At 54.8% G+C, this 16,555-nt stretch overlaps 5 protein-coding genes across 5 annotated transcripts; 3 read left to right on the top strand and 2 right to left on the bottom strand.

Annotated features, from left to right (window-relative positions):
• Positions 1–24: 24 nt before the first annotated feature.
• Positions 25–1,563, bottom strand: B0H18DRAFT_1038751 (uncharacterized protein). Its single transcript, XM_048030466.1, has 3 exons — positions 1,431–1,563; positions 686–1,371; positions 25–631 (listed from the first exon to the last, which is right to left on the bottom strand). The coding sequence occupies exons 1-3, from the start codon at positions 1,455–1,457 to the stop codon at positions 148–150; spliced, it is 1,197 nt and encodes a 398-aa protein (XP_047887589.1). The 5' UTR covers positions 1,458–1,563; the 3' UTR covers positions 25–147.
• Positions 1,564–1,587: 24 nt separating this feature from the next.
• B0H18DRAFT_1038749 (uncharacterized protein) lies at positions 1,588–3,708 on the top strand. Its single transcript, XM_048030465.1, has 9 exons — positions 1,588–2,090; positions 2,147–2,286; positions 2,344–2,482; positions 2,545–2,676; positions 2,730–3,014; positions 3,068–3,214; positions 3,270–3,307; positions 3,367–3,440; positions 3,490–3,708. Exons 1-9 carry the CDS (start codon positions 1,932–1,934, stop codon positions 3,519–3,521), a joined length of 1,146 nt encoding a protein of 381 aa, XP_047887588.1. The 5' UTR covers positions 1,588–1,931; the 3' UTR covers positions 3,522–3,708.
• Positions 3,709–4,403: 695 nt separating this feature from the next.
• On the top strand, positions 4,404–5,532 carry B0H18DRAFT_74533 (uncharacterized protein). The gene is made up of 3 exons (XM_048039232.1): positions 4,404–4,776; positions 4,830–4,943; positions 4,998–5,532. The coding sequence occupies exons 1-3, from the start codon at positions 4,598–4,600 to the stop codon at positions 5,317–5,319; spliced, it is 615 nt and encodes a 204-aa protein (XP_047887587.1). The 5' UTR covers positions 4,404–4,597; the 3' UTR covers positions 5,320–5,532.
• A 5,213-nt stretch (positions 5,533–10,745) lies between these two features.
• Positions 10,746–13,889, top strand: B0H18DRAFT_1124333 (uncharacterized protein; the record flags this gene model as incomplete). The annotated part of the gene is made up of 17 exons (XM_048034839.1): positions 10,746–10,904; positions 10,967–11,106; positions 11,162–11,303; positions 11,360–11,539; positions 11,591–11,737; positions 11,794–11,940; positions 11,995–12,032; positions 12,095–12,168; positions 12,223–12,308; positions 12,368–12,382; positions 12,444–12,509; positions 12,570–12,695; positions 12,746–12,803; positions 12,864–13,168; positions 13,230–13,296; positions 13,361–13,507; positions 13,564–13,889. 17 exons carry the CDS (start codon positions 10,746–10,748, stop codon positions 13,887–13,889), a joined length of 2,223 nt encoding a protein of 740 aa, XP_047887586.1.
• Positions 13,890–14,510: 621 nt separating this feature from the next.
• B0H18DRAFT_1124332 (kinase-like domain-containing protein) lies at positions 14,511–16,262 on the bottom strand (the record flags this gene model as incomplete). The annotated part of the gene is made up of 4 exons (XM_048034838.1): positions 14,511–14,658; positions 14,721–15,234; positions 15,284–16,170; positions 16,228–16,262. The coding sequence occupies 4 exons, from the start codon at positions 16,260–16,262 to the stop codon at positions 14,511–14,513; spliced, it is 1,584 nt and encodes a 527-aa protein (XP_047887585.1).
• Between the last annotated feature and the right edge of the window lie 293 nt (positions 16,263–16,555).

The following is a 16,555-nucleotide window of genomic DNA, read 5'->3' as shown; positions in this document are numbered from 1 at the left end:
GAATACCCTGTTTAGCGCCGATTTCGAGGCAATACATGGGCGACACATTCATAAAAACCGACCAATACGTATATACAGGAGATACAGCGTCCGATCCAGAAGAGATTTGAAGGTCAATTGAGCTGGCTAGGAGTAAAGCCAAAGGCACTAAAACGGAGCAAGCCAGAACCTTGTGCAGAACAGGACCGTCCGGATATCAGTAGCCTGCCCCTCCGACAAGGTTGGGCCGACAAGATCCGAGTGGACTAGCTGTCCGGCCAGATCACGCGGAACGTCTAGGGTATGCCACGGTTTCCATAGGAAGACCTCCCTTCCAACTTTAAGGTCACCCGGTTTCTGAAACCTCACCGCCGACGCCCCAGACGCAGCGTCAAAGTTCAGCAGCAGCATCGTCTCCTCCTGTCGAAACTCAGGCATGATATTGCACCTCAGAAGCGTGAGACATGGTGGGTGCGATGTGCGGAGATGGTCAGCCTCTGTGGCTGAGTGGAGGATGGAGATGATTCGGAAGCGCATGTCGGGTGTAGGGCGGCGTTTCGCGCGGAGCTCGAGTTCGAGCGAGGTCTGCCAGAGCGAGAGGGCCGTCTGACGCTGTTTGAACTGTATTCTGGCTCGGTCAGCGAGGCCTCCTCTGTACATGATGGCGATGAGCACTAGTGAACTACGTGCAAGGGTGCAGACCCACCTAGCGAACTTCGCATTCTTCGTGTGCTTGAAGAGCTTCTCCGGGCTCTGCTCCAGTCCACGTTGCAGCTCCCTGTCATTGGGATCCACGAATCCGTGTCCGTGCTGCTGAATATATATTGAGAGCACCTCGGCCTGTCCACTTTCCGAGCGGAAGTCAGTCGCCAGTGCGACGTTCGTCGCGAAGATTGACTTCAAATCGGAAGCAGACAGACGAGAGGATCCAGCCACCGGAGGAGGTGGGGGCGCCATGCTCATGAGCGGTTGAGCCTTCTTCAGGGGTGGAGGCGTGACCGGGCGCGGCTGAAGACGCCTGATACTCGTGAGTTTCGCATTCGTGTCTTGCGGGATTGGAACAGGCGGCCTAGACGTCAACGCCGTCACTTTCTTCTTGGGGCTGTCATCCTTCGCAGCGTTTGGCACGGGTGGGGGTTTCAAGACGCGCAGACTAACGGGTTTAGCAGATGTCGTCCCTTTTCCCTTCACGGACGTTCCCAGGTTCGGAGGCCGAGGAAGATCTAATGAAGGCACGCTCGCCTTGACATTCCTCGTGGGCTTAGCCCGTGGTGGATGCGTACGCGTCTCGAATGCAGAGACAAACTTGACCGAAGCAACTTTCTTGGCAGGGCTTCCTGTCCTCTCAAACCCATCGGGAGGTTCAAGACGTGGTCTCTTCGCAGGGCGAGGCTACCCAGTACCGTTTCCGTTGGACATACGCGGGTGCGAGAGTATTCGTCGCTGCTCACCATGTTCGGACTATCTTTTGGGGGCATCGGAGGCTTGATCGAAGACCTGCGTGTCTCTGTGGCGTGCTCAAAGGAATCTCGAACTTCAGAGAAAAGTTCAAGCAAGACAGATGAGCGTCGTGGGGGTAGAAGGGCTACGAAGGGTGAGCTCCGAGTCGCTGAAGCCGCCGTGACGGCTGCTATGGTGTGACCGACGCGTCGAGTCACGGCTGCGTCACACTACTGGCAGCTCAGCGCGTACAACCAGAAAGATCTACTGCCATCATACTCTCTCACCAGCTGTCAATGCCAGACTCAGAGTGGCAATTCCGTGCACAAGACACATGCGTACCCATGTATATCACTTGATAGGACGTACCAACTGGTTGTTGTGGTTACCCCCTGAGTGTCACAGATCCGCCCTCAAGTTCCCCGAGTCAACAACCTGCTCCAGATCTTGTCTTGCTATCATCCTTCCAGTACCACAACTTTCTGCTAGTATCTGCTCTCAATTTGCACAAAATGCCTGTCGATCTCGCGATCTCGAAAATCACGGCAAGGGACGTTCTTCACCTTGCTGTTGATGTGGCAGCTGCGACCCAAGAATTGGCCAATCTTGCCTCGTTCCCGCCAGCAGCCATAGCCGCAGGCATGTTGCTCGAGATTTTTCAGACTATCCAGGTCAGTTGACGTTTAGAATGATTAACAGATGTCCTGACGTTAGATTTAATGTATAGAAGATACAGACGAACAAGGCAGATTGCGGGCGGTTGGCCAATCGTTGTCTATCAATCCTCTGCCGCACTCGCGACCAAATGGAAGGCCGTTGGGTGGATGCGCCTCCTTCCCTCCTAAAGGCGCTCAAGGCCTTCGAGACGTGAGTGGACGTCCACGACGGGTGACAGGCGATATCACAGCTTTGTCATAATCCTAGTACCTTGGAGAATATCCAAGTGTTCTTAGCAGGCGAGGCGTCGAAGAACTGGCGCACGCGGTTGCAAAGGAAGAGTACCATTGAGAAAGCGTTGGCCAGTCTCGCCACACAATTGGATGATGCGGAACGTTCGTTTCAGGTATGTGTCCCTTCCCGCGATCGTTTTGTCGAGGATGTACAATAATTGCGACGGTGTCTCAGATTGCAACGTTAATTAACATACACCGTGCCGTCGGAGACGAGCGCAAGCGAGTGACTTCTGCCGTTCGGAAGACCGAGAATTCATGCTCTGGAGCGAAAAGTACTCCCGTCGGGCAAACTACACACTCCGAAGTGAGCAATGTTTCACAATCGCAGCACACGCGCCGTCTCACCCTCAAGGCCAGTTTATTGCAAGTCAAGGCACGGCGACCCGGAAAGACTCTGACATGTCAGACACCTCTACTCTTGTGGATTTGACGGTGTCACAGAGGCCTGAAGTGGTCCAGCCCGTGTCTAAAGACACCGTTGGCTCAACCTCAGACGTCGTCTTAGAAGTTGTCCCTGTCGCGCGATGCTCAGGGCCCCAGTCTGTCGAGAGCCAGACATCCCTCAGTGTCGCCTCCTCCCCCAAGCTAGCGTTCAAATCTGCTGCTGCCAAGGTGAAAGCTCCCGCAATAGATGACGAGGGCGTAAGTGTTCTGCATTCCTGCTCATGATTGGCAAATTCAGATGTTCATTTCAGTTTCGACGATATCACCAATCCGATCTTGTCCTTCGAGGGCGCTCCCGCGTGCAAGATGGATGGTGGGCAGGGGTGACTCAGGCGGAGGTCGACGGACGGCGTGTGTTAGTCAAGCGGTATGAGGGCCCTCGAGACGCAACGTCTGAGGTACGCTCCATTACTCGCCTCGACTTGAAGTAAAGCCATGCTCATCGTCAAACAGCGATGGAGGCGCGACGTGGATATTCTGCGACACGTCCAGTGAGTCCAGATCGAGGTTATGATTGCATTGTGGCGCCCCTCACGTCTGAGCTGCATAGTGATACCGATATGGCACGCATGCTCGGTTATTCACGCGACGAATGTCCCACACCTTTCATTGTGCTTGCAAACAGTGAGTCCGCCGACGTTCTACGTCCATCCTTTCTGATCGTGTCATCCAGATACATCGCGATTGCCTGATGGCCTTTTCTAGATACCTCTACACGTCTGGATTACGCAGCTGTGCGTCTAATGACTGGTTAAAGGAACACAGTGTCAACTCGTATAAGACGTTAAGTGTAAGCTGTACCCAGTGGCCGGTCTTTCTCAGGCGATTGGCTGTGTCGCCGTACAGAATCATCAGTCGTCACGTCCGCCCCGCCCGTCACATTCTAAGTCACACAGACTGCAGATGCGCGGATCGCCCTGCTATGCAGCGACTGCCTACTTCGCCGCAGAACCCAGCCCGCATCATGGCGCTTCTACTGATCTGAAGATGCGCGCTGGCCGCTGGTGAGTGACATCGCACAATGTACTACCGATAAGTACAGCAATGAGCTCTGTGTCGCCGGCCCTCGTCTTCCGAGCGGCCAAGCATTCTGTCTTGTTCGCTAAATGTAGAATGCATCGTGCGTCGTCTCAGGCATAAATACGTGCGAGGTGGTCTCTTAGAACGCTGTGTTCCTGCGCCTTAACCATTATGATCTGCCCTACGCTGCCTCCCCGCCGCGTATCATTCCTCCTGACCATTGCCCCTCAGACCAGATGCAGCAGAACTGTACAGGGCACATTGGTCGCCCCTATGAGAGTGAGTTCTCTCTGTGCGACGATTCAGTCTACGCTGACGAGGGTGACTCTAGCAACGCATGGCGCCCCGTTCACGATAAGAGCGCATAAGGGTACTCCGACCATGGGTTACGTTCCGGAGAGTAGCCTACCCGTCTACCAGGTATGTCACACATCTTACGCACAGTACAGTACTGCCCGACGCTGAACGCTGCTCCTATCGACAGAGTCATCACCATATGGGGCCGACCGAACCAGACTTCGTTGTCGGGTTGTCCCAAATCTAGTCATGACGGCTGAGATTTTGAAAGGGTGAGTCAAATCCTTTGTTCGTAGCGCCCTGACGTTGAAACTTAGTTCCATGCGATCGTCCTACGATGACGTGAAGTTCGCTCAGGAAGCAACTGTCATGCCGGATGCCCCCTTGGCCTTCATTTGCTCCTGTTCGACGCACAATTCGAACAACTCGCGCCAGTGCAAGCTGCACAAGGCGGCACAGCAGCAATGACCCCCGAAGTTCTCGCTCCAGACCACGAGACGCAAGAGGGCAACAACGACGCAGATGTCTCCCCATTGTTGCGCGCTGCACCCGGTTTCAATGAATGCATGCGGCTCTACGAAGAGCACGCAGAAGAAGCTGTAGGAATGCAGCATGTTAGTGTCTCTCCGATGCTACTTCCATGGTCAGTTTCTCTGCTTCTTATTCTCGTGTACCTTCATATTTACGAACCATCAGGGTGTCCATGGGGTCCTCAGGCTCGCCCAGCAATGCTGGTGAATCAGCAGGGCCTTCAAACCTCGAATCAACGACATCGCCGTTAGTACCGTCGCATGAACTTCCTCCGCCTAGGTACAATTAGTCCTCCACAAAGTGAGCTTCTACTAATTCGGCTTCCAATGCTAGTGCGGAGCTGCCCCAAACACGTCGCGTCTCACGGCGACCCATCCGAGTCCCAGCTCTGTCCGCCTCGTTGACTACTCGTCTTAGAACGGCCGCTTCTATGCCCGGTGTCTCTGCCACGAGCACTTCATGTTTTCTGGAGTATCTAGGGTACGACAACCCGTTGGCGTGCCTTCCGAAGTGTTTCCCACCAGGTGCAATTAATCTTGGAGGAAGGCTTTGCCATCATCCTCCACCTACGCTCCAATGCCGAGTTGACCATCGGATACGAGCGCTATTCCGCCTCCCGCTCGCCTCCGGCGGTAGTCCACAAATCCTCAGATGAGAAAAACGCCTTGTGTCCAGCGACAAGTCACTGCAGTAACGACTCGTCAGCTGGATGACTTGACGCTCCTGCCGGACATTCACGGCGTCATCCTGGACACCGATGATACGAGGAAGCGACCGATTCACGGCTGCCCTTCCAAATCTGACTCGGAAGCCATTGCCAAGGCGCAAGCAGTGATGTAGGCGCATGCCTTTGGACCAGGTACGTCACATATCACACGGAGAATCTCTTCCAACACTGAACGTTGCTTCAATTGATAGACTTACGGCGCCGGGTGATCCAAAAAATCTCGCTATTGGGTTCCCCGAGTCGTCTCGTAGTTTCGATGGCTCGCAAAGCACCGACTCCAGATTAGACAGCCGGGGTGCGAATGACACTCCCCAGGCTCTCGTATCTGGCGATAGCAACCCGTCTGGGACCCGGAGGCGTCTATTGCCTCGCGAAAGGGTCTGAAGTATCGGCGCCGCAGTCAATCTCGGGCAGCGGAACTCTGAATCTCATTCAGCCTCCAGTGCCCAAAGTCTTTGCCCGCTCTCAGAAGGCAGACAAAGCACAGGCGACGGAGCGTACTCGAACAATGGACGAGGAAGACCGTCTTGTTATTCAAATCCTTCAAGATCTATAGCTCCGACGAGACATACTAGTACATCGATGATCCTTACGAGTTCTTCCGGAGTGAACCGAACCTGCGTACGTTGCACTGGGCAACAGGAGAGTCAGGGCACGCAACCGATGTCAGTGGCTCTGTCAAACCACGGCTTTTCAGAGGCTCCATACCAAACGTGCGGTATGCGAGCGTCTCTGGTCGTCCTATCTTCACAATCCAAGCCGGATTAGGGTATGAGAACCCTTGCGCGAACATTATTTGTGGAGATGATCACGATTCGAATTTGAACCCGGATGGGCCATCGGGCGACCCTTCGAAGGATTTCAGCGGTTCCCGTTCTGCCACATACAACATTGGCCTCCACCGACATGGGCGGTTGCGCACCTCGGGACCTACCAACGCGATCTCCCGCCAGCGACACGTGACGTACCGCCGGGGTCGTGTTCGTCTCTTCCCCTCTCTCTCTCTCTTCCTTTCCTCAGTCGAGTCACCACGCTGGCTGAGGTAGGTCTCATTCTTTGCGACCACTGTACTTGAAAGACTGACGAAACCTGTATTTAGTGCTTACCGACGAGTCCAGGATTCTATGAGCCTCGGTCGGCAGTCACCGATCCATTCCTGAAAGCCTAAAGCTTAATTTCGCCTTCCACCAGCATTTCTGGTACCCAGGCACCCATAGAAGAGCGCATATATCCACTTTGTCTCGCTGGTTAATGACTGCCAGCACTCCGTCCAGTCCGAATACTTGGGTCCCCACGGCACCGAAGACTCCAGGAGGCTCGCAAAGCACCATATCCGCACCAACGGATCTCCAACTAGCGGCAACGCTGTCCCCGCCCACGTCGACTATCATGAAGATCAATGTTGTCACCCTTCCGGAGCCCCTGTTCTCCGGCGGCATCATTCTAGACCGCGCAAAGAACAACTGGTTCGAATGGAAAGAGTACATTACTCAGTCGCTGAAGATGTGCTCGCTCTGGGACTATCTAGTCGGCCTCATCCCTGTTCCTGACTCTACGGCCGACCCGGAATCCGCCTTCAACTACAAATGCAACGAGCAGATGATTATCGCTTTCCTAGGATCGAAGGCGTCACGGGAGGAACAGAAGTTCATGGAACGCTACACCGGCGCGCAGAATGTCTGGACAGCTCTTTGTCTTCGCCACGAGAAGGAACTTGGGGCGTATACGCAGATTCTTCTACTGCAGGAGCTTTTTGCGTGCCGTTATTCACCCTCAGAGCACTTCTCGGTCACTTCTACGCGTATCGCCAAGCTGGTCGATCACATCTTCAGCATCGGACCTCCGACCCCGGACGCGCTGCTCACGGCCGCCATGCTGAATGCTATGAACGGCCAACTCAAACACCTGCAGTCTCAAGTCCGCACGGCTCTCTTATTGGCGACGCCGTCTGCTCCGTACGGCTCCACTCAGATCGTTCAGCGCCTGGAGTGGGAGCAGCTGATGGTCGACGCTTCTGCAACTGCTGGTGGCGGTGGCTCCGAGGGCAAACCTGCCCGGTCGGCTCAGAAGATGTGCACCAATCCGTCCTGTGCGCGCAAAACCGGCCACACTATAGCCGAGTGTTCGTCCTCGGGCGGCGGTACGAGAGGCAAGCGGCGGGACGAAGCCTCGGCGAAGAAGAAGAGTCGTTCGGCGAAGCCCAAAGACAGTGCGGTTGTTGCGTCGAGCGCCATGGTCGACTCCCAGGGACGTCCCCGGTTCATTGTCGACAGGAGCACCGGCCGTGCCTACATCCTCGGCGCTGGTCCTGCCTAGTCTGGTACCTCACATTCCGTCTCCATCTGCGGTCGACACGTCTGATCCTGAGCTCGCTAGGGTGACTACGGACGCTACTTCGAGGAGGCTTATGTCTGTTGCCACGCCGGACTCGGAAGATCTGCTCGAGTACGGACACATGCTCAAATTGGAATGCAGAGTTGCAATGTTTTATAATCATCAGTTGTTTTGCATAGCTCCGCTCCGATCTTGTTGTGTCTTAGAAGACTAGCAGCACCACCTGTGTCGTGCAGCGTAGCTTAGTGCAAGGCCTGCTGTAGTACGGCATTTGCTGCCCGAGTAAGTCATGTTACACATCCTATGAAGCGAGTTTACTAGGCGGGGTCAACTAGAGCGTCTAACAATAGCTGCGACGCTGGAACACAAAGTCACTTTCCAAAGCAAGCCTCAAACCCAGTGAAAAACGCATCTGCTGGGAGATGCTCTGAGATGCTCGGAGCTGCTCGGTGGGGCCACTGTCAAAAGGACATCTGCGAGCAGCTCCGAGCAGCCTGGAGCATGAAATCCGGACTTTTTGCATTTTTCAAGATGCTCGGAGCTGCTCTGAGGGTGAAAATTACGTGTATGCAGCTGGGAGCAGATCCGGGCATATTGCTAGATGCTCCTGTATTGCACTAGCTGCCAGAAAAATAATACAATTATCGTGTATACATTGCCCGCGTCCTGCGCCGCCCGCGCCCTGGATACCACGCCCGCGCGCCCACACCCTGCGTACCACCCGCATGCCACGCCCGACGCCCGCATACCGCGCCCATGCGCTCCCGCCCAACCACCCCACACACCACCTGCACACTACGCCCACCCGCTTCCTACGTACCGCGCCCGCCCGCACCCTGCATACCGCACTTGCACCCGTTTCACGCCTTCGTCTCACTCGCATGCGCCCGCCGCTCGCCGACATTTCTTGGCTGCTGTGCTTCATTTCGTCACCTTCGTGGACTTGACGACTCCTGTAGGTATTGGCAGAATGTGAGTGTTACGAGTGCCGAGTCCTACCATACACAATCTGAAACATACGCATTATTGTCTTGAAGTCGGGGACATCGAGAGCCTTGCGCAACTTGTGTGTATGTTCCTCAGGCTTAACTGCCGGCTCACTGCCTACGCACCTTGTTCTCCTTGCAATGCCGTGATCAGTGAGAAGATGCGTGAGCGACTGAGGCGAGCAAGTGAATGGGCAGGCAGGGCGAGCGGACAACAAGCACGCAGGCGAGCAGCAGTGGGCAGCAAACAAGCAAGACCAAGGGAGTGACCACTGCGGAGCAGACACAATCAACGAGGAACAAATGTGTGCACAAGGGAGTACAGGTGCGCGAGGCAGAACGGGTGTGATGGGCTAGGCAGGGGACCGGGTGCGCAGGCAAGAGAGACCGCGGGAGAGAGTGGGCACGCGAGCGAGAGAGAACGGGGGAGAGAGCGGGCGGGCGCACGAGCGGGAGGCACCAGGTAAGAGAATGGGCAAGAGACGGGTACACTTGAGAGAATGGGCAGGCGAGTAGGCGTGCAAGTCGACGGGTGGGCGAGTCAGCAAGTGAGCGAGAGAGTTGGCAAGCTGGAGAGCGAGCGGGAAAGCAGGAGAGAGGGCGGACGAGCGGGCGGGCGGGCAACGAGGCGAATGACTTCAATGAGGAACCAGGCGAGCAGACAGTTTGTCTGCTGCACACTCGGAAATTGGTGTACGCACCATGCTTGCCCATCCATTGCGTTCCCAAACGCGGACGCTTTTGACGCGTCCCTGGGCCTTTCCCGTCCATCCAAGTGTGTCTTGAGACGCACTTATGATGCGTTCGCGGTCAAACCGGCATTCTTGCGTGCCCCACGCTTGACGCGCCGTGTTTGCTATGCCTGTGTGGCACGACGGCGTGATTGAGCGCGGCGCCGGGCGAGTGGTGAACAACACTGTGAGCGTGGCCAGGCAAGATCAGGCAGAAGACGAGAGTGGGCGGGCGGGCGTGAGATCGCGTCGCTCGGCGCGCCAGCGATCCTTACGGCGATGTGCACGGGTCCCGCGAGTCATAGTACCGACAGGTGGATAAGCGGGTGGGCGAGTCAGCCAGTTAGGGAACGAACGGGCGAGTGGATGGCCAGCTATGTAATGTGTGAATGAGACGTGCGGACAGGCAAGAACGCGCGTGGAAAGTGAAAGATATGCATGGGCAAGCGAAAAGACGCGTAGGCGAATGAGACAGGCATACCGGAGGGCGAGCAGGCAGACAAGTGTGCAGACAAATGAAGAAGTGAGCAGGCAAGCGCACGGCGGGCGAGCAGTAGACAAGCGGCGGGCAATTGAGCACTAGGTGATGGTGGTAAGAGCATGAGAGAGAGGGGCAGGAAGACGACGACGACGACGGTCGTTGCTGCGAAGAGATTACGTCATACCAGAGCGGGCGGGAATGTTAGCTTATAATGCGCATCGCGCAGTGTCGCCGTAAGTACTTAACGCAAGGGGACGTCCACGGCAGACTCGACTGCATATTGATAGGCTACAGCCCCAGCTCAGAGGCAAAAGACATTAAGCTCTAAGCTCTAACGACGATGAGTTAACTCGCTAAGAAGCTGTCATTTGGTGACTTTGCTGTAAGCCGTCAGCAGCTCGGAGCAGATTCGGGCAGTTTTCGACGACGCGCGCAGCTCCGAGCAGCTCAGCGCATCTCCCAGCAGATGCGTTTTTCATTGGGCCTCAAAGCTCACTCAAGCTCGGCGCGCGACGCGCGTCGCACGACTGGGGTCCATATGCCACGTGATCGCGTTTGGATGGTCCAAACGCCCGCCGCCGGAGACTGGGCGCTTTTCACTGCTCGGGTCGATTCCAAGTCAGTCAGGAACGAACTGCCAATTCGTACAGCCTTACACAATGATTCTCGGGACGAAGGATCAATTACGCTTGTCTATCACGTCTTTACTGGCATTCGTGCAGTAAGGGTTTGAACGATCTGAACCCTTCAGTCAAGCCTTGCCCACCGTGGCTCCAGCTCATAAGGAACCTCTGATTCGGTATCACCATCCGACTCTCCTCCATGCCCCTTAGATACATTCGCCGGAAAGTGACCACTGATAATGCCGTCACCATCGCGATCGCGACAACAGCTGCTGCGACGAATCTGGCAGGCATCGCAGCTTTTCCTCCGGTAGCTGTCCCTGCGGCCATTCTCTTGAAGATATTCCAAGTCATTCAGGTGCGTCTTCATTAGTCTGCTCATAGAGTATTATACTTACACAGTTTTATCGTGGAATACAGGATATTAAGGCGAATCAGGAGCAATGCTACGACCTTGCGTTACGATGCCTGTCGTTCCTGGATCTCATCAGGGACCAAGTACTGGATCGCAACAGAGATGTGCCTCTGTCCCTTGTGGATGCGTTGCGAAAATTTTCCCAGTACGTACCCCTCGCGTGAATTTTTACACGATTAATGAGACCGCGCTCTGCCTAGGGCACTGGAATCCATTCATTCCTTTCTCATGAGTCAAGCTGAGAGCAACTGGCGGACGCGTTTGGTCCGCAAAGGGAGCGTGGAAGCTGCTTTGGCAGCTCTCAATGCAGAACTCGATGACACCTTCAACGCGTTCCAGGTAGTTCGTAGTGTTGAGTAATGATGCATCTGGCTTATCATTGTTCAATGTCCCGGTAGATTGCTACATTGATCAACATTCACTATGCGATAGGTGACAGACTGGTTGCAGGCGCTTCTCATCAGGTCAACGCCGGGCGACAAGATTCGAACTTCCCATCCATGGGCGGCGAAGCACAGACTATCTCAAATGTCTCTGACACTGAGGTGATTTGCCCATCACCAGCGCTGTCGCATTATGTGAGGAGATTACACAGGACGACATATACGGTGCTTCCTGACATGACGTAGGAATTCGACCACTCTAGTCCATCCTCAAGGCAGGCTTCTGACGAGTTGACTCTGATCTATGAGCCGCCGGTGGATGCAGTCTCATCCTGTGCGAGTGGCGAGTTCAATCATCTTGAGGAAGAACTTCGAGAACTCGAGGATCATGGAGTACGTTCTATCCGGACTTGGATTTGATGTTGCTTCGTACTGACTATCGCTCGCAGTTCCACCGCTATGACCGCTCTGACCTTACCATCAAGGGCAGCTCTTGCATCAAAGAGGGCTGGTGGACCGGGACACGGCACGCTGATGTCGAAGGACGTGCGCTCCTTGTTAAAAGTTATGATGAACCAAGATATGCCGCTTCAAAGGTGATCGCACCTTCCCCTTCGCGGCTGAAACGTGTGTGCTGATCCTTTGGTCAGAAATGGATACGCGACGTGAGGATTCTTCAGAATGTCTTGTAAGTCCCAAGTTGTCCATTGATTCCTCCAATGCAGTAGCGCTGACGGTGTGTACCGATAGCCACCCGAATCTCCCACAGATGGTTGGGTTCTCGGGCGAGGAATGTCCGACACCTTTCATTCTGCTTGCGAATGGTGAGCGCGCTCGGATGATCTATTATGGAATGCACAGCTCAGAGCACTGTACAGTTCAGACAAGGCTTCCACAAGCATTGGTCTTGGACAAACTTCAGCATGGAACGCTCGCCGACTGCGTCCTGCTCATCAGTCGTTTTGTGAGTACTGTCAGTAAGGTGATACAACAATTCCCTATTTAATTGCGTCTCACGTTCAGTATCTTGACCACATGGTCCGTCGCATACTAAACAAGGTTTATGGCGACGGTTCCTGACGCAGCTGTAACATGCAAGGATGCAGCCTTATATCTGCAACAACAGCTACATCTGTCCGACTCCAAGATCCAAGACTACGTTGAGGTAAGCACGGGCACCATACAGGCGTGGACAACTGGTTCTCATAGCATGATTGGCACGTAGAACGCGAGCTATCGTATAGACGGTCCACAGACCCTCGTCATGGGCTTACCTCCACCTGAAGTGGATCGCTGGGTGTCGGCGCGAAACTACGATCTGTCCCATTCGGTCAGACGGGTATACTTAGATGTACGTCTTACCTCCTGGATACTGTGGAGAAGCTTATCCGACGCTTGTAGCTGCTCCCGAGCCGTGGGATGGTGCCCGAGAAGCCTTACGAGATGTCTGAGATCACGAGTACGCTCGATACTAGTCGTTCTCTTCGGCAGTCAGTCACTGACCTATCTGGCGACATAGCTACCAATCTAGAAATGCAGCGCAAAATCAGTCATCTCACGCACGCTTTGAACGTCATTCTACCGAGTTCGCGTTCCGCCCCACGAATTTCGGAGCTACAAGAGTTACTACAAACAGACGAGAACGATGCAGAGTCGATGGCTGCGTCACTGCACCTCCGGAAGCTGAAAGGCGTTGCGCGGGAGCTTCGTACCAACCCTCCTGTCTGGAGGGAAAAGCTCGTCCCCGCCTACACATACTCGGTGGGCGACCTAGGGTACCTCGAGAGAAAGGGAGACTTTGCATCTTTCAAATTGATTTGCAACGTCATTCAAGAGGGCCACACCTCTTTCTCTATTGTTCAGTCACAGTATGGTACGCAGTTAGAATGGCGTCGCGGCCCACTCGTACACGTTCCACTGGACGCATTCCCATGTCCCGGAAACCGGCAAGGGTAAGTCATCTATTCGAAGTCTAGTCTTCTGCCTCTTCATTCGTTCTCCCTGATAGATGGGCAGTCGTCGTAGAGCCGAACGCTAATTACACTGTCACGGCTGTGCATGAAGAGCAAGTGAATCCTATCGGTCCTGCTGGACAGTACGTCTTGGACTATGGCCGGTATTTTGCCAAGACACACGGAGTCGATCCGGATGACCTGATGCTCAGTAAGGCGGCCTTCTATCATCATTTAAGTCATCCACTGACTGATTTCTACTATCAGTCACCCGCGTAGGCGTAGATCTTCGCTTCAGACTGAAAGGCCCTTTCAAGCCATTTATGCATAACAATTCGTCTTCAGCATTCCCTCAACATGGCTTCGGACAACACTCTCACATGTCGCGTGGGTTCGGTCACGCCGGGGGATTTGCACACCATCCACACGTCGGTCACCACTTCGGGCAGCCCCCTACTCCGCCAACCATCGTCTACATATCAACCTCCATTGACAAGGCCAGTTCGCCAACTTGGTCGCAAAGCCCGGTGTTCGATCTGCAGGCGGAGCCGTCTCATAACGTAGCGGGCTGTACGATTGGAGCAGAGGCGTGAGTCCTGTCTGCATTATGGCGCCTTTTACACACTCACGTCATACAGTCCACTGGGATACTTGAATTACGTGCAATTGCACGAGGAAGATTTTCTAGGCACAGAGGGAGCGACGCCTCTGTCGACAATGAAGACAAAACGGGAACGGCCCAAGGCGTCAAAAATCCCTCCCAGGCCTGCGCGAACTGGAGGTCGGGGTATGCGCCGAAAAGTATCCAAGCCTTCCTCGTCAAAGACATAGGCAACTCGCTGCGATGGAACCATAATATTCACTTCGTAGGCTTCATACATTATATGATATGCGGCATGCATTGTAGTTCGCACCCAACGTCCTGGATCATGCGTTCCGATTCCAAAATATTAACGATCTTTAGCTACATGCTGACCGAGAATTGACCGTATCATAGGACCACGAGCGTATTCCGAAGTAACGACTTAACTTACTTGCGAGGTCCATCACTACTCGTTACAAGAAGATGCAGTGGTGCAAATGCAGTATCAAAGGGATATTTGCTGTCCGTGCCGTGTGATGAATGGCGTGGTAGTAGTGAACAGCCGCGATGCAGTCGTGAAAGGTCATAAGGGTCGTGGTATCGTACCATATAGCGTCTACGCGGAGGCGAATCACTTCGGGGAAGAAGTCTTGCCGTTAGTCTTGGGCTTGCCCGCGGGCGACGGCGGGGTAGAGGGTGCTCCGTTGTTGTGTGCGCCTAGATGAGGGGGACGAATCCCACAGTCCATCGGCGCATTCTCCCCGCACTTGACGTGAGCACTGCACCGTAACAAATCCATGATCAGCCCAGGGCAGTTGTACATCTGTTACAAATTACGCACCGCAGACCGCAGTCGTCACACTCGAGGACGGGCTTCCATCCCAGTCTCTTACCACAGATGTCGCACTTCGCGGCCAACAGAGTACTCGAAAAGATGAACTCGAGCGGGTTCCTACTCCAGAGCGCATCCGCCGGCGTCGGCGACCCACTTCTGCTCCGCGCCTCTGCCGCGCCTGTACGCTTCGCGCCAGGTTTCAAGAGCGAGAAACGGTGAACAAGAGGTAGACTGGAACTGCGAATTGTAGAGCCGCCCTCCGTGGCGACGGCAGCAGAGATCGAGGACGACGACGCTGTGTAGTAGGACTCGATGGACAACAGCGACTCGGCCGGAGTAGGCGCTTCCGCTCCTATGGGCGCAGGATCCGCCGTGGTCGGTGGGCGGATAGTCATGATAGATGATAGAGAAGGAGCGGAGGACTCGGTGCTTGGCGCATGGGATTTGATGACCGTGGTACTGTAGTCTGAATGGGTACTGGATGTACCATCGAGCAATGGTTGTCCGCTATCGCCTCTACCTATACGAGGGTCAGTGGCTACATGCGAATACATTGACGCGAGACGTACCTGCCACTGTATCACCCCACACGCTGTTCAAATCGACATGACTCAACGTCTCGATGGTCTGCGCATACTCTTCGTCACTATCCGCGCTCTCGTCGCTTGAGTGCACCTCTAATGTCGATGACGAGCGTATGTCTTTTCCGACGCCCATCCCAAAGCTCGGTATCCGAGGTGCAGCGCCGGCTCGCCGCTGGCCACCTGTCATGAATTTGACAGTTCCGAGATGCATGTCGTCCGCCTCGGACGGGCGCGAAAGCACCTCAGCCTCGATCTCCCGCAGCTTATCCATAATCATGCGTGTGTTCGGGCGCAGCGCTGGGTCCTGTGCAAGACAGTCAAGCGCGAGCTGAAGAAACGCAGGCGGACAGCCCGGGCTAGCTAAGTGGCGCAATTCGTCCGGGTCGATCTCGAAAAGCGGTGGCGTCCGTCGGAACGTGTTGTCGTCTGCCAGACGTCGCGCAGCAATCTCGCAAAAGATGACGCCCAGGGAGAAAATGTCCGTCGGCAAGTCGAACTCCGTGCCAGTTAGGATCTCCGGCGACATGTACGAGTCTGTGCCACAGAACGTGAGTCGCTTCGATTCTTCTGCGTTGCGAGCAGCGATACGCGCAAAGCCGAAGTCCGTGATCTTGAGACGACCATTTGCGGTCACCAATAAGTTCTCGCCCTTGAGGTCCCGATGGATGCACTTTCGCGCGTGGAGATAGGCCAATGCGCGTGCTATGTCAGTTGCGAAGGATATCCGTAGCCGCCAGGGAAACGGCTTGGTCTTGTCGTGGATGTAGAGTCGCAGATTACCGTTGTCAATGAACTCCGAAATGATGAAGATGCGGCCATCGGGCGCTTGAGAGAGACCGAGGTACAGAACGACGTTAGGGTGTCGTGCTTCCCTATGAGTAAGCACGGTTAGCCAAATGCTCAGAGCTGCATGTGCCGCAATTCAGAACAAGCCCTCAATAATCAGAGGGGAAAGATTTTGCATCGGGCGCAGGATGGTAGACGGGCAATTTCCGCCTATACCAAACGCTCAACCGACCCGCTTGCCAAAGTAGCTACGCCAGGCTTTAACGGGCGGGCAATAATTGCCGTGGCGGAGACATGAATTCCGTGCGTTCTCGGTAGCTAATGGCACGCTTCAGGAAGTGCACCAAAACGTAAAGAGCCATCGATACACATTGCCAGGTTCCAGTCCTGATTCCCGCCCGAAAGCGAGAACGAAGAGCAGAGGACCCGTGATAGAAAGAGAAAGCGAAGTCAACTCACTTCATTAACCGC

The sequence above is a fragment of the Fomitopsis serialis genome (genome assembly GCF_022376445.1).
Source record: "Fomitopsis serialis strain Sig1Antser10 chromosome Unknown B0H18scaffold_121, whole genome shotgun sequence".
Classification (NCBI taxonomy): domain Eukaryota; kingdom Fungi; phylum Basidiomycota; class Agaricomycetes; order Polyporales; family Fomitopsidaceae; genus Fomitopsis; species Fomitopsis serialis.
This window is presented reverse-complemented; position numbering and strand designations above follow the sequence as displayed.

Excerpts from the sequence above, each read along its gene's own strand:
- B0H18DRAFT_1038751 (XM_048030466.1), bottom strand. The coding sequence starts at position 1,457 with ATGCCCCCAAAAGATAGTCCGAACATG. Across the intron at positions 1,372-1,430 it reads CAAAAGATAGTCCGAACATG|CCTCGCCCTGCGAAGAGACC; the intron begins GTGAGCAGCGAC and ends GGTACTGGGTAG. Across the intron at positions 632-685 it reads AAGAATGCGAAGTTCGCTAG|AGGAGGCCTCGCTGACCGAG; the intron begins GTGGGTCTGCAC and ends CATCATGTACAG.
- B0H18DRAFT_74533 (XM_048039232.1), top strand. The coding sequence starts at position 4,598 with ATGACCCCCGAAGTTCTCGCTCCAGACCACGAGACGCAAGAGGGCAAC. Across the intron at positions 4,777-4,829 it reads TCTCCGATGCTACTTCCATG|GGTGTCCATGGGGTCCTCAG; the intron begins GTCAGTTTCTCT and ends ACGAACCATCAG. Across the intron at positions 4,944-4,997 it reads CATGAACTTCCTCCGCCTAG|TGCGGAGCTGCCCCAAACAC; the intron begins GTACAATTAGTC and ends TTCCAATGCTAG.
- B0H18DRAFT_1038749 (XM_048030465.1), top strand. The coding sequence starts at position 1,932 with ATGCCTGTCGATCTCGCGATCTCGAAAATCACGGCAAGGGACGTTCTT. Across the intron at positions 2,287-2,343 it reads GCGCTCAAGGCCTTCGAGAC|TACCTTGGAGAATATCCAAG; the intron begins GTGAGTGGACGT and ends TCATAATCCTAG. Across the intron at positions 3,215-3,269 it reads CTCGAGACGCAACGTCTGAG|CGATGGAGGCGCGACGTGGA; the intron begins GTACGCTCCATT and ends ATCGTCAAACAG.